Here is a 13,973-nt window from a genome sequence, read left to right as displayed (position 1 = left end):
CTGGGCTCCTGCACCTTCCTCACTAGTTTGGCTGCTACCATGCGCCCTGGTAAAATCATCTCCCCCACCCTCACATGCCTGCCGCCTTGGTGCTGCCGACCGTCTGGACCTTGCAGATGTTAGCCCTTCTGCATACAACTCCTCCTCCTCTACTTCCTCCACCTCCTCTTGTGCCACCACCTGACTCCGAATTCTGTTTAACATGTGCTCCAGCATGTAAATCACCGGAATAGTCATGCTGATAATGGCATCGTCAGCACTAAACATCTTCGTCGCCATTTCAAAACTGTGCAGAAGGGTGCATAGGTCCCTGATCTGAGACCACTCCTCCAGCGTGATTTGCCCCACCTCTGAATCTCGTTGGCCCAGGCTATACGTCAGAACGTATTGCACCAGGGCTTGTCGGTGCTGCCACAGTCGCTGCAACATGTGCAGAGTTGAATTCCACCGGGTAGGCACATCGCATTTTAGCCGGTGAAGTGGCAGGCCCAACGACTTCTGTAGAGATGTATGTCGCTGAGCTGCGGGATGCGAACAGCGGAAGTGAGCACACAGCGACCGTGCCCTCTGCAGAAGGCCATCTAGTCTGGGATAGTGGGCTAAAAATTGCTGGACAACCAGGTTCAACACGTGAGCCATACAAGGCACGTGTGTGACATTGCCCCGGCGAAGGGCCGCACCCAGGTTTGCAGCATTGTCGCACACGGCCTTCCCTGGTTTCAGGTCCAGTGGAGACAACCATTCATGAAATTGGTTCTCCAGAGCTGACCACAACTCCTCAGCTGTGTGACTCACATTTCCCAGACATTTCAATGTAAAAACCGCCTGATGACGTTGAGCCCTACTGCCAGCATAGTAAGGAGGTGTGCAGGATCCCTTCTGCGCAGTTAGAAAGCTTGTGGCATGACCAGACAGGCTTTGGGTGCAGGTGGAAGACCGAGAGGAGGTTGAGGAGGCAGAAGCAGTGGAGGAACTTTGACATAAAGAGGATTGACGCACAACTCGTGGGGACGGCAAGACTTGGACAGCAGCCCCTTGTCCTGCTGTCACCATAGTTACCCAGTGCCCAGTCAGCGACATGTAACGCCCCTGTCCATGCCTACTCGTCCAAGTGTCTGTGGTGAAATGCACCCTGTCACACACAGAGTTTCTCAAAGAAGCGGTGATGTTGTGTGCGACATGCTGGTGGAGCGCAGGCACACCTTTCTTTGAGAAGTAGTGCCGACTGGGCATCTGGTACTGGGGCACTGCGACGGACATAAGGTCTCGAAAATCCTCTGTGTCCACCAGGCGGAAAGGCAGCATTTCTGTAGCCAAGAGCTTGCAGATGGTGAAATTCAACCTCTTAGCTTTCTCATGGCTAGGAGGAAATGGTCTTTTACTTGTCCACATCTGAGGGACCGAGGGCTGGCTATTGTGCTTAGACGGGGTTGATAAGGGTGTCCCCGGCAAACTGCCGGTCTGTGAGGAAGATGCAGGCGGACATGTTAGGTTGCCTTGATCCAAAGGTGGTGCTATCGATGTCGGACAGCGCTCAAGACCAGCTGGTGTTACCACCTCCAAAGAAAATGATGACCTGCCAATCACGCTGGCTGTTGCGGGTAAAGAGGTGGCAGGTCTGCGCCCCAAAACAGGTGTGACTGCTGTCCCCCCAGTCACAGAGGATGAAGAGGCCGCGGATGCACAAGATATGGCAGACGGTGGTTGGCCCGGCCGGCTAGGCCGCATTGTAGCACACTGAGCTTCCCACTGCAACTTATGCTTCATGTCCATGTGCCGGTTCATGCATGAAGTACTCCAACTATGTATTTTTTGGCCTCTACTTAGCTTTTGCTGACAAATGTTACAGATAACACGAGTTGGGTCATCTTTATCGATCTGAAAAAATGCCCAGGCTATGCAAGGCTTAGCACCCATGCGACCTGAAGAGCCACCACGACTTGTGGTGAGAGGCAGAGTTGTGTTTGAGGATGCAGTTGTTAGCGTGCTTCCAGTACTACGTCTCTGTCCAGGAAGGCGCAACCTGACCTCGTCGTCACTAGCATCTTCCTCCACCTCCTCTGCTGACCTCATCTCTTGGCTGACTGTGGGTTGACAGTAAGTGGGATCTCCGACCTCATCATCATCACCGTGTGCGTTATCACACCCGTCGTCCTCAGAGCCAACCTGTTCCTGCCCTGACAAAAAACTAAAGTTGTCGCTCCAATCAGGTATTTGAGTCTTATCATCGTCTTCCTCATTGTCTCCACCAACAGGAGTTACAGTTTGGGAATGAGGGTCTACATTATGGTCAGAACCTTCTGCGTCTGGTCCTGGATCCGACTCATAAAGATTCTGGGCATCAGTGCAGATCATTTCCTCGTCTGGATTCACAGAAGCGCTGGAGTCGACCTCTGATTCCCAGGCTATAGTATGAGTAAACAGCTCTGCAGACTCAACCATCTGTTCTACCTCATACTCAGACGGGCAGCTGGAGATTTGGGAGCTGTGAGGAAGCAAGTGCGATTTGGGTGACACCTTTGAGGACTGGAGTATTTGTGATGTTGAAGTTGATGTGGAGGAGAGCCCACTTAAAGGAGCACTTGATATCCGTTGAAGCACCTGCTGTTTTTGTGCCTCATCTGGAATTTGTAGCGATTGGCGTGGCCGTAAGAAAGGGATCTTATCACATTGTCCGCTAAAAGAAGTAGACATTTTAGTTTGGCTGGAAGATGGTCTTTCTTCTGCACCTACCCCACGGACACAACCTTTTTTCCCCTTCCCAACACGCCTATTCCCCTTTCCACCAGCAGCAGGCCTTTTTCCACTCATTTTGGTGGTTAACTAATTCACAACTCTGGAGTTGTTTGCACAAAAAAACAATGGATGGTAACCGAGCAGAGCTGAGTGGCCAAACTGTGGTATTAGGTCAAAACTATTGGCTGGGTTAGATGCAGAAAAAAATTATTTTTAATTTGCAACCTGATGGAGGTCAGTATAGATGGACTAATAGACCAAGTCCCACACACCGCTAGAAGCCCAAATATTTTTTCAGAGCTAGATGCAGAAAAAAATTATATTCAATTTGCAACCTGCTGGAGGTCAGTATAGAAGGACTAATAGAACAAGTCCCACACACTGCTAGAAGCCCAAATATTTTTTCAGAGCTAGATGCAGAAAAAAATTATTTTTAATTTGCAACCTGATGGAGGTCAGTATAGATGGACTAATAGACCAAGTCCCACACACTGCTAGAAGCCCAAATATTTTTTCAGAGCTAGATGCAGAAAAAAATTATTTTTAATTTGCAACCTGATGGAGGTCAGTATAGATGGACTAATAGAACAAGTCCCACACGCTGCTAGAAGCCCAAATATTTTTTCAGAGATAAATGAAGAAAAAAATTATTTTTAATTTGCAACCTGATGGAGGTCAGTATAGATGGACTAATAGACTAAAAATTGGTATTCTATACACAGGTGGTATATCTTGCAACACAGATAGGCTACTCCACTGACTAACACACTCTGCAATAGGCCAAAAAGGATTAGCTTTGCTAGATTCAGCCAAATGCTGTGAAAAAAACTTGCACAGCACTGGCACAGACCTGCCTGGCAAAAACTGATAGGAACTGATGTAACCTAGTCCTGAAAAGGACTCCAATTACAATTAGTCTTTACTCCCACAATCTATCTATTTAAGAGCACAGACCTGCTTGATAAAAGTCGTAGGAAATGCTGTAACCTAGTCCTTAAAAGGACTGCAATCACAACTATTCCCTACTCCCAAGCTATCTGTATATTTGTGCGAAAATTGGCTTGAAATTAACAAGGTGTAGCGCACACAGCAACAGCGGTGCCGTCTAACACGCAGCTGCAGCAGTGAGAAAATGGTGGCGACGGGGAAAATGGCTTGGTCTTATAGGGCAAGGACATGTGACATACACTGCCAATCACACATGCCCTTGCTTGTGTGAAAAAAAGCACTTCGCTCCGTGTGTGCGCTGCTGATAGGCTGACAGATTGCACCTCCCCACTGCAAATGCGGGAAAGAGAAAAAAAAATGGAGATCTTCATTGTTCCTGCAGAGATCCATCCCCTGCCCCTCCCCCCGCCCCGCTGTACACTCAAACTGCGTATTAACATTAATTTTCATCATTACTGAGAAAAAAATCCAGTTATGATTTTGGTGCACGAACAGTTATCGAACATAACCTCGAACAGCCAAATTTTTCTCAAATTGTTCGTGTTCGCCGACCGGCTCGAACACCGCCCAAAACAGCTCGAATTTGAGATTGGCGAACAGTTCGAGTAGAACAACGCTCATCTCTAGTTATGACTGCAAAATACACAAAAAAGAATTTTATTCTTTTGGAAACTACACTGCTCAAAAAAATAAAGGGAACATTCAAATAACACATCCTAGATCTGAATGAATGAAATATTCTCATTGAATACTTTGCTCTGTACAAAGTTGAATGTGCTGACAACAAAATCACACAAAAATCATCAATGCAAATCAAATTTATTAACCAATGGAGGCCTGGATTTGGAGTCACCCCCAAAATTAAAGTGGAAAAACACACTACAAGCTGATCCAACTTTGATGTAATGTCCTCCAAACAAGTCAAAATGAGGCTCAGTATTGTGTGTGGCCTCCACGTGCCTGTCTGACCTCCCTACAATGCCTGTGCATGCTCCTGATGAGGTTGCGGATGGTCTCCTGTGGAATCTCCTCCCAGACCTGGACTAGAGCATCCGCCAACTCCAGGACAGTCTGTGGTGCAACATGACGTTGGTCGATGGAGCGAGACATGATGTCCCAGATGTGCTCAATCAGATTCAGGTCTGGGGAACGGGCAGGCCTGTCCATAGCTTCAATGCCTTCATCTTGCAGGAACTGCTGACACACTCTAGCCACATGAGGTCTGGCATTGTCCTGCATTAGGAGGAACCCAGGGCCAACCGCACCAGCATATGGTCTCACAAGGGGTCTGAGGATCTCATCTCAGTACCTAATGGCAGTCAAGTTACCTCTGGCGAGCACATGGAGGGCTGTGCGGCCCTCCAAAGAAATGCCACCCCACACCATTACTGACCCACTGCCAAACCGGTCATGCTGAAAGATGTTGCAGGCAGCAGATTGCTCTCCACGGCGTCTCCAGACTCTGTCACGTCTGTCACATGTGCTCAGTGTGAACCTGCTTTTATCTGTGAAAAGCACAGGGCGCCAGTGGCGACTTTGCCCATCCTGGTGTTCTGTGGCAAATGCAAAGTATCCTGCACGGTGTTGGGCTCTGAGCACAACCCCCATTTGTGGACGTCGGGCCCTCATACCACCCTCATGTAGTCGGTTTCTAACTGTTTGTGCAGACACATGCACATTTGTGGACTGCTGGAGGTCATTTTGCAGGGCTCTGGCAGTGCTCCTCCTGTTCTTCCTTGTACAAAGGCGGAGGTAGCGGTCCTGCTGCTGGGTTGTTGCCCTCCTACGTCCCCCTCCACGTCTGCTGGTGTACTGGTCTGTCTCCTGGACACTACGCTGACAGACACAGCAAACCTTCTTGCCACAGCTTGCATTGATGTGCCATCCTGGATGAGCTGCACTACCTGAGCAACTTCTGTGGGTTGTAGAGTCCGTCTCATGCTACCACGAGTGTGAAAGCAACATTCAAAAGTGACGAAAACATCAGCCAGAAAGCATTGGTACTGAGATGTGGTCTGTGGTCCCCACCTGTAGAACCACTCCTTTATTGAGTGTGTCTTGATAATTGCCAATAATTTCCATCTATTGTCTATTCCATTTGTACAACAGCATGTGAAATTGATTGTCAGTGTTGCTTTCTAAGTGGACAGTTTGATTTCACAGAAGTTTGATTTACTTGGAGTTATGTTCTGTTGTTAAAGTGTTCCCTTTATTTTTTGAGCAGTGTATATATAATTGAACTAATGAAAGAGTTGTAAAACCTTGGAAAAAAAAAAAGGTTAAGTTATTCCTCCACCTTATACAAAAGTGCAACATAACCCCAAAATGCAACATTGCAAAGTAGGCACATGAAGGTTGATGCCTGGATAAAAAATATGGCTACAATGTGCAGTATGGTCATTGGACTTTAATAAATTGAATTATTAAAAGCGGTATTCAAAAAATTCAAACATGTCTGTTATACAGAATAGAAAAAAATAGCAAGGAAAACGAAAAATTACTTTCCCAAAAATGAATGCGACAAGACAAACTTTTTAGTTTCTCATCCCAAAAGTGAGCGTTGGCATCAGGCTGCTGAATTCGGATGGCATGCATGGGTCTAATATTGGACTACTACAACAAAGAAGTTTGCAAAAAAATTAACATTTTTAACAACATGCACAATTTATGAGATAGACAGTTGATTTTAAATTTCTGGATTGTGGAGACTCATAATTTTGTATTTAAAAAAGAAAAAAAAAGAAAAAAAATATTCTTTGTCTGTGGTACAAAAGCCTAGGTTTCAGGGTTCTTTTTTAGCAAAATTAGGACACAGGGTATTGAACTTCCCTCCTGGTTTGAAATTTCTGTTTGTGATGATTAAAAATAAGGCTATCATTAATGTGCTGTTACTGCAGTATAGCACAGATCAATGAATTCACAATCACATAACTATGCAGGTCCAGAAAATCCCTCTCACTTGAATTGTTGGATTTTTATTCAAAAACTGACTAACACTCTCATTTTCTATATGTCTCAATAATTGGGTAGTAGTAAAACACAATCAAATTGTGGCCTTTTTCTGTCCCTATGTTGAATTAGCTGGGTGCTCTGTTCAATTTCTTTATTTTCAATGGGGAGAAGGGGGTGATTTAAACTTTTATATTTATTTTTAACTTTATGTGCTAGTCCCCTTAAGGCAGGGTTTCCCAACTCCAGTCCTCAAGGCCCACCAATAGGTCATGATTTCAGGATTTCCTAAGTATTACACAGGTGATAATTACATCACCTGCACAGGCAATAATTCCATCACCTGTGCAATACTAAGGAAATCCTGAAAACATGACCTGTTGGTGGGCCTTGAGGACTGGAGTTGGGGAACACTGCCTTAAGGGACTGTGGCAAGATGACTCGCTCGGCCACTTCCGGAAGAAGACTCAGGGACCGGGTTTTCTCTGCAGGTTTTATTATATGGCATAAAGCCCTGCAAAACAACAAACAAAAGAAAAATGATAGCACAGTCCATATGTATGTGGAATTCACTCACACAGGTTGTAGTCCCAGCCTTCAGCTTTGTCCTCAGCTGAAGCTTTCCCAGTCTGGAGACCTTGCCTCTCCCGACCACAACACAGAAAAAGAAACAGGACTGAAGATTAAAACCATGCTCAGCCACACCCTGAGGGGAGGTATGGTGAATGACGTCCCTCCTGTCTCTGTCATTCACATAAAACCACACCCTTTAAAAGAGTTAACCCCCAGCATATAGCATGCTGGCAGAAATTCAGTAGGTCTCAGTTCACACAGGAGAGCAACCTGAGTGACACATACCTCCTCTCGTATATTATACCAGTGACTCCGTCATAGGACTTAAACTGACCGTCGTCAGATTGCTTATACTATATACTGTAATACCACATTAATGCAGTATATGGTGTAAATCTCAGTCTCCTTTGAAGCTCAGCATATAGATGAGCATAGGGCTACCAAGACGGCGGTGACGTGGGCATTCAGCAAGCCCCCGACTGCAACAGTAACCAATCAGCACCCCGCGATCGTGTCACAGGGGCGGTAAGCACTTGAAGTGATGTACTTCCATTTAATTGACGCTGTCAGAGATTGACACAAGCATTTAAATGGTAAGTAGCCCGAGTCATCTCCAGCCGTGGCTATTAAAGACAGATATCGGCTATTATATATAACTGGTATCTGGAATATGTGGAGAGAGCTCAGTTCCCAAGCCCTCTCCACATGGGATTGTCTCCACAATCTCATACATGTATTTGATATTGTGTTAAGGAGTTATTAAACATGGCTATTTTTTCATTTGCTCTTAAATACAGAATACAATTTGTGTTCACATGATACATACATTTGATAACTTGTGGGTAAAAAACAATGGTTTTCTCTCCAGTATGTATCATCGGCTTTGCAAATCCATTGGAAAGTAGCCCAATGTATATTCCTTTACTTCTTATGCTTTCTAGTGTCACGGACTCATTTTCATAATTTTTTCCCACTTTAAATTGACAGTACTCATCTCCTGTGCCCTGACATAAAAACAAAGAAAATATATATTATAGATATTATAGCAACAGTAACTATTACAGCAGGTAGTTTATAAATATTTTATTTTATTTTAAATAATTAAAAACATTCTTTCTGAATTTATTGTGAGAGTCTAAGAATAGGGGGTGCACGGGTAGCCTGAGGGGCAAAGTTTCCACAAGCATTTGAAAAATAACAAAAAGCAGCATAAATGCTTGGCAAAGATTTAGGGGGTGACTACGCTGTTTGGCTGGGTTCACACAAATCACATGCAACTGCTGTTTAACTTGCCAAGGAATCAGAGCAAATTGATCTTACTGTTATTTCTAGGAATGAAAATGTTATTTCTTGTCTTTTTTTTAGCACTTGACAGCAACCTTGACAGATATTGCATTGTTTAAAGCACAAGATCTTGTTCACACAGTGCAGTTTTGTGGCAGGTATTTAAAGCACGACTCCAGGTTTTTTTTTATTGCAGCGCTGGAGTGATGCTACTAATCTAAGTTCCCTGGACCTAATCTCATACTCAACAGACGCCATCAAATCTGTTATCGGTGCCGCTCTGGTCAGTCTTCTGCAGGTTGTGATCTGCCAGATTGCTCCAGTGTTTGCTGGGTTATGAGAGTCAGGACGAGGCTAGAACAAGGCTCTCATAGACTTGCACTGCAAACTTGTGACCGTTACCTCTGACTTTTGATCAGTCAAAAGTTGCGGTCACAAAATGAAGGATCAGGATCGGAGTGGCACCGGGAAGAGTTGTAGACGGTGGTTTGTGAGTATAATACTAGGGGCAGGGAACTTACATTTGTGATATCATTCCAAAGCTGGAATTAAGCAAAAAAAAAGACTTAAGTGATGCTTTAAGTCAATACTAAAGTTTGGATTAAAAAAAAGAAGTATAATCTTTCTATACAATACACTTTTTTGTTTCGCCAAACAGAAAAACAGACAAAACCTAAGATGGAAACAAAATGAGCAAATACCCTGCAATAAATAAATAGCAATATTGCATGAAAATAACATAGGGTATCTAGTTATTATAATTTTGATCAAAAAAACGTAAAAGAGGTTAGACCCACCGTCACAGATAGGATTACCTTGATGTGGTAGGATGGCTTTTATGTTTTTTGATCAAAAATAATTCTTTGTGCAAATAAGGGCATGGCCTCCCTTTTCTATGAGCTGGACATTACGTTTATATAGCTCCCCATGGCTGGGTGTCCCTTAGTCGGTGTCTTTGTCCTGCTCTGCCGTTAGCCACACTTACGTCATTTGACATATGGTAAGGTTTTAATACTAGACATTATTACCATCCCGAATAGGGACACCTTGACGTGGTAGGATGGCTTTTACGTTTTTTTTTTTAATCAAAATTATGTTTACCAAGTGTCCTATATAATTGTCATGCACTATTGCTATGTGTGAAGAGCTGCCCACTTACTAAAAACTATGATACTTTTCCAGCACGGACCACCATTTTCGTGAATATTATTATTGTGTGTTATTAGTGATTTACTTGTTATGTTTTATATAGTTCTGCTTACATGTCAGTATGTAAGATTCACTTGTAAAGTATCCAGCATTCCACTAATCTCATCGTTATCTCAGGAGTCCATTGTTTCAACAGCCAATAATCTCATTAGGTGAGTGTAGATTGAGACACAGTGGAGCCGTTACCACAGGGGGTCTTACAGGCAGTCTCAGATGAAGGCTGCTAGAATATTCTTCATTGTTTTAGCGACCAGTAAATGCTTAAGGGGAAGGGTGTCAGCACTTCTGAGCTTGGAGGGGGCTGACCCCAGGGAAGTAGAGGAGAGACATGTTTTAGTCTGAGAGTTGTGTGGAAGGATTGAAAGAAGAAGATGGAGACCGTGGACTTGGAAGGATGGATTTATAAACATGTTACCATTATGGATTATGTCGTTTGGATTTAAACTTTCTTAAAAGGACTGCTGCTACTGGCTACCTGTGCTTTCATCATTTTATCTGCCGTCTAGAGGATCATGGACTGTGGCTACAGACTATACTGGCTGGAGATACGAAATCTGTGGGCCAACCAAAAGTTGGGAGACAGTGAGTATGGCCTTATACAAAGCCAGTGGAACTTCTATACCCAAATTGGGAACTTAAGGACTGAGAGAACTGTATTTTGGCCATTTACCTGGAATTGCTTTATTACCATGGCTGTGATCAATAAAATATTGTTGAATCGTTAACCTTCCTAGGTGATTACTTACAACCCACAACCTCAGATCTTTACACTATGTATTTACTCATCACCCGCCCTTGAGAAAGCGGTTTTACCGCGAAACGCGCGTCGGGCTCCGTGCTACCACCACCCTTTCATCTCTCCCCCTCCTCTTCACTTTGACTGTGAGAGTTTTCTACAGGTAAAATGTGGCACCCCAGGGGTCTGGTTTCCACAGTAACAGCAATGTTATGTCTGAGAGCAGGTGGGAGGTCTCTTGGTCAGGGATCCTGTGCATGCCACACCTCCTGCCCAGTCCTGGGAGGGGAAGAACTTCCCCTATATAAACCTAGGGCTGAGGCAGGGTTAGAGAGTAGAGAAGAAGTAGAGACAGAGAAGAGAAGCAGATCTAGGAAAAGAACATCAGGAGCTCTGTGGGAGCAGTGCTATAAGGAGTCAGGGGCTGGCAGCTGCAGAGCTCGCCCTGACTGAGAAGCTATCACCGGACCCGGAGTCCGAGGCTGTGGGGACTAATCTTTACCCAGCAGCAGAAACCGCCCGGCAGGGGATTTCAGGTCCTCTGGCCAAGAAACCCGAAGGCACGGTCACACGCGTGGGACCAGCACCGCCGTCGTGGAGCGGACGCCACTAGAAGGCCCCGAGTCACCGGCCATACGGGTGAGCACCACACGGTACACTCAGGGACGTGGGCTACTTATACCCGCCTCTAGCAAGGTAGCCAGAAGAGTACAGTCAGTTTGGGAGGCCTACAACTCCGCCTGGCCAGGGGAGATCCCATCTGCTCAAGGACTGACCAGGCCCCGATCGCTAGCCAGTACTCCGGGAGGGTCTATCTTTATCACCAGGAAAGACCCTGAATTACACCGCATCGTCTCTGAGTGATTCCTGCTACCCCCATCATCCACGTCGGCTGCCCTGAGGCCATACCCCTCCCGTTGGGGGTGATACTATCACGCTGCACAATCCTACCACCGGCCTCAGCGGTCTGCCCTGAAGCGGCAGCTCCTTCGCTGCATTCAACGGGTGGCGTAGTCGTCCAACATCTACTGCTAATACATCGCCGCTCAGTTTGACTCCCTGGGCACGGACCGGGTCACCGCCACAAGACTACAACCCTCAACAGATCCGGCTCCGGGTAAGCTCCCGTGCGCGCGATGCCGCGCGACGAAGGCCCAGGGGTGCGTCAACTTTTGGCGTAGTCGGCAGGATCTCGTGCCCGCAACCACCGGGTACTGCGTGCCTGAAAAAGACTGTTCAAACTTACCAGTGGTGAAGATTCCCGCCATCCGGCGCCATCTTCTGTCTTCTTCCCGCCATCCGCGAAGTTTTCCCGCCATCCGGCGCTATCTTCTGCCTTCTTCCCGCCATCCGTGGAGTTTTCCCGCCGTTGGACGCCATCTTGAAGACACCGCGCGGGAAGAAGAGGGGCGTGGACTCCGAAAGCGCGCGAGAACTGAAGCCCCACCTCACGTCCGGACGTTGCGTAAGGTCCTGGAAGGAGCCCAGCAGACGCCGACGTCACAGGAGCGCGACGGAAGGTCCTCAACCCTGACGATCCACTGTGGAGCCGCGGCCTACGGAAGAGGATCATCGCAAGGTAGGCCACGGTCCACTAGGGGGGAGGAAGATGTCGGATACGGAGGAGAGCTTCACTGCCTCAACCCCCGCCAGCGCCACCGCTGCTGCAGTCATGCCTTTCACCATGCCCTATATCCTGGGAGCGGCCTGGCTACCCCAGTACTCAGGGGAGTCACATACCCTGCATGACTTTAGAGAAAAGCTGGATAGCCTCTTCCAGGTGTATCCCCTCACAGAAGAGCAAAAAGTGAGCATCCTGGTGGCCCAATTAACCGGGGCAGCCCAAAGGGAGGTAAAGTCCTGGCCACCTGGGGGAAGGACTGTTGCAGGGATACTAACCCGGCTGAGGGACACCTTTGATACCCGCACCTCAGCCGAGATCAAGCTTGGATTCTACGGGTGCAAGCAGCGAGCACACGAGAGTATAAGGGACTATGCCCTGAACCTACAAGAGGCCCTGAGAGCCATTAAGCAGACCGACCCTGACGGCGTGGGAGACGAGGACAGGCTGTTGACTGAACAATTTATAGAGGGTTTATATTGCAATGCCCACCGAACCCAGTTGCGGGCAATGGCCTTACAGGACCCTCATCTGGGATTTGCACAGTTCAAGGACAGAGCCATCCGGGTGCTCCGAGAACCGGCACCAGGTGGCGTTGTGACCCACAGACGCCCCACTACCACTTACCACCAGGAGGCGGCACCCTTGTCGGCAGGGCCTGTGGGAGCTGATGCGCAGGCTTTGAACAATGACCCGGCTCCAGACCTGCACCATCAGGTCCAAGAGCTAGCTAAAAGCGTTGCCGCGCTAAACCGAACTGTGCAGTCTTTACAGGTTTCCACTCCAGGGAAGATCCAGCTGGCATCCGGACCGGAGGACATCCCGTGGCGTCGACCAAGGAGGACCCCACCGGCCAGAGGAAGACCCAGCGACCGATACAACGAGGACGGACAACCCATCTGCCGCCGCTGCAATCAACCCGGACATATGGCAAGGTACTGTCCTTTAAACTGGCACAACCTGGGGTAGAGGGCCAAACCCCAGGAAAAAGATCATCAGGCCCATCGAACTGGCGCGACAAATATGTGGGAGGACGTCCAGTCTTGCCCGTGGTACTGGATGGCATCCCCATGAGTGCCCTACTGGACACCGGGTCACAGGTTACCACTATCCCGTACGTGCTCTTCAAGCAGTACTGGAATGACTCGGATATCACCCGCTACCCTGACGACGACTTGAGTATCATCGCCAGCAATGGTCAGCCCGTGCCACAGATTGGATTTAAAGAGGTGACCATTAAAATCGGTAGAGTCGAATTGGCGGCACAGGGACTGATCATTGTAGACATTGACAAGCGCGTGAGTCACCCAAAGATAACTCTAGGAACTAATGTAATTGAAAATTGTCTTGCAGAGGTGATTTTCCTTTTACAGCAGGTTGCCAAGAACGCCAGCTCCGGCCAGCAGCGAGTGCTCCAGAAAGAGATCCGGGCACTGATGCGACGGCAACAGATAGAACTCTCCGGTGGTGAGATTGGTAGCGTAAGAATGTGTGACCTTTTTCCTATTGCCATGCCCCCAAAAAGTGAAATGATGATTTGGTGCCGGGCAGCTATTGGTCTGAGAGGTAGAGATTACCAGGCAATGGTAGAACGAGTTTACTCAGACAGTAGGCCCACCATTTTGACAGCACGGGGGGTGGTCAATGTACGCCATGGGAGGGTGCCCGTTCGCATAATAAATATCGGGAAGAGGGAAGTGTACCTGCCCCGGTATGCCACGCTAGCCAAATTGTATACCATCAATCAAAATTCCATACAGTCCGTGGAACCCTTGCCTCCATCTTCCCCGGAGGAAAGTAACGGCTCTAAGGAAACAATGGAGGACTGGTGTCAGCAACTACATTTGGGTACTGACTCCACTCCCTCACACCAGAGACAGGGAGTCTATCGGGTGGTTCAAGAGTACGAGAGAGTGT

At 47.2% G+C, this 13,973-nt stretch overlaps 1 protein-coding gene across 2 annotated transcripts in view; it reads right to left on the bottom strand.

The window, feature by feature from the left end:
* RP1 (RP1 axonemal microtubule associated) overlaps positions 1–13,973 on the bottom strand; it is a 1,013,486-nt gene that overhangs the window by 737,001 nt on the left and 262,512 nt on the right. For both annotated transcript variants that reach the window (XM_073679301.1, XM_073679302.1), the window contains exon 16: positions 8,033–8,210. In XM_073679301.1, coding sequence (XP_073535402.1) covers positions 8,033–8,210 — 178 coding nt within the window. The remainder of the gene's footprint in view (positions 1–8,032; positions 8,211–13,973) is intronic.

Source organism: Phyllobates terribilis, unplaced genomic scaffold (assembly GCF_046119375.1).
Source record: "Phyllobates terribilis strain yellow unplaced genomic scaffold, ASM4611937v1 Scaffold_4__5_contigs__length_816908805, whole genome shotgun sequence".
NCBI lineage: Eukaryota > Metazoa > Chordata > Amphibia > Anura > Dendrobatidae > Phyllobates > Phyllobates terribilis.
The sequence above is the reverse complement of the archived record's forward strand: the minus strand, read 5'-3'. Positions and strand labels throughout refer to the sequence as shown.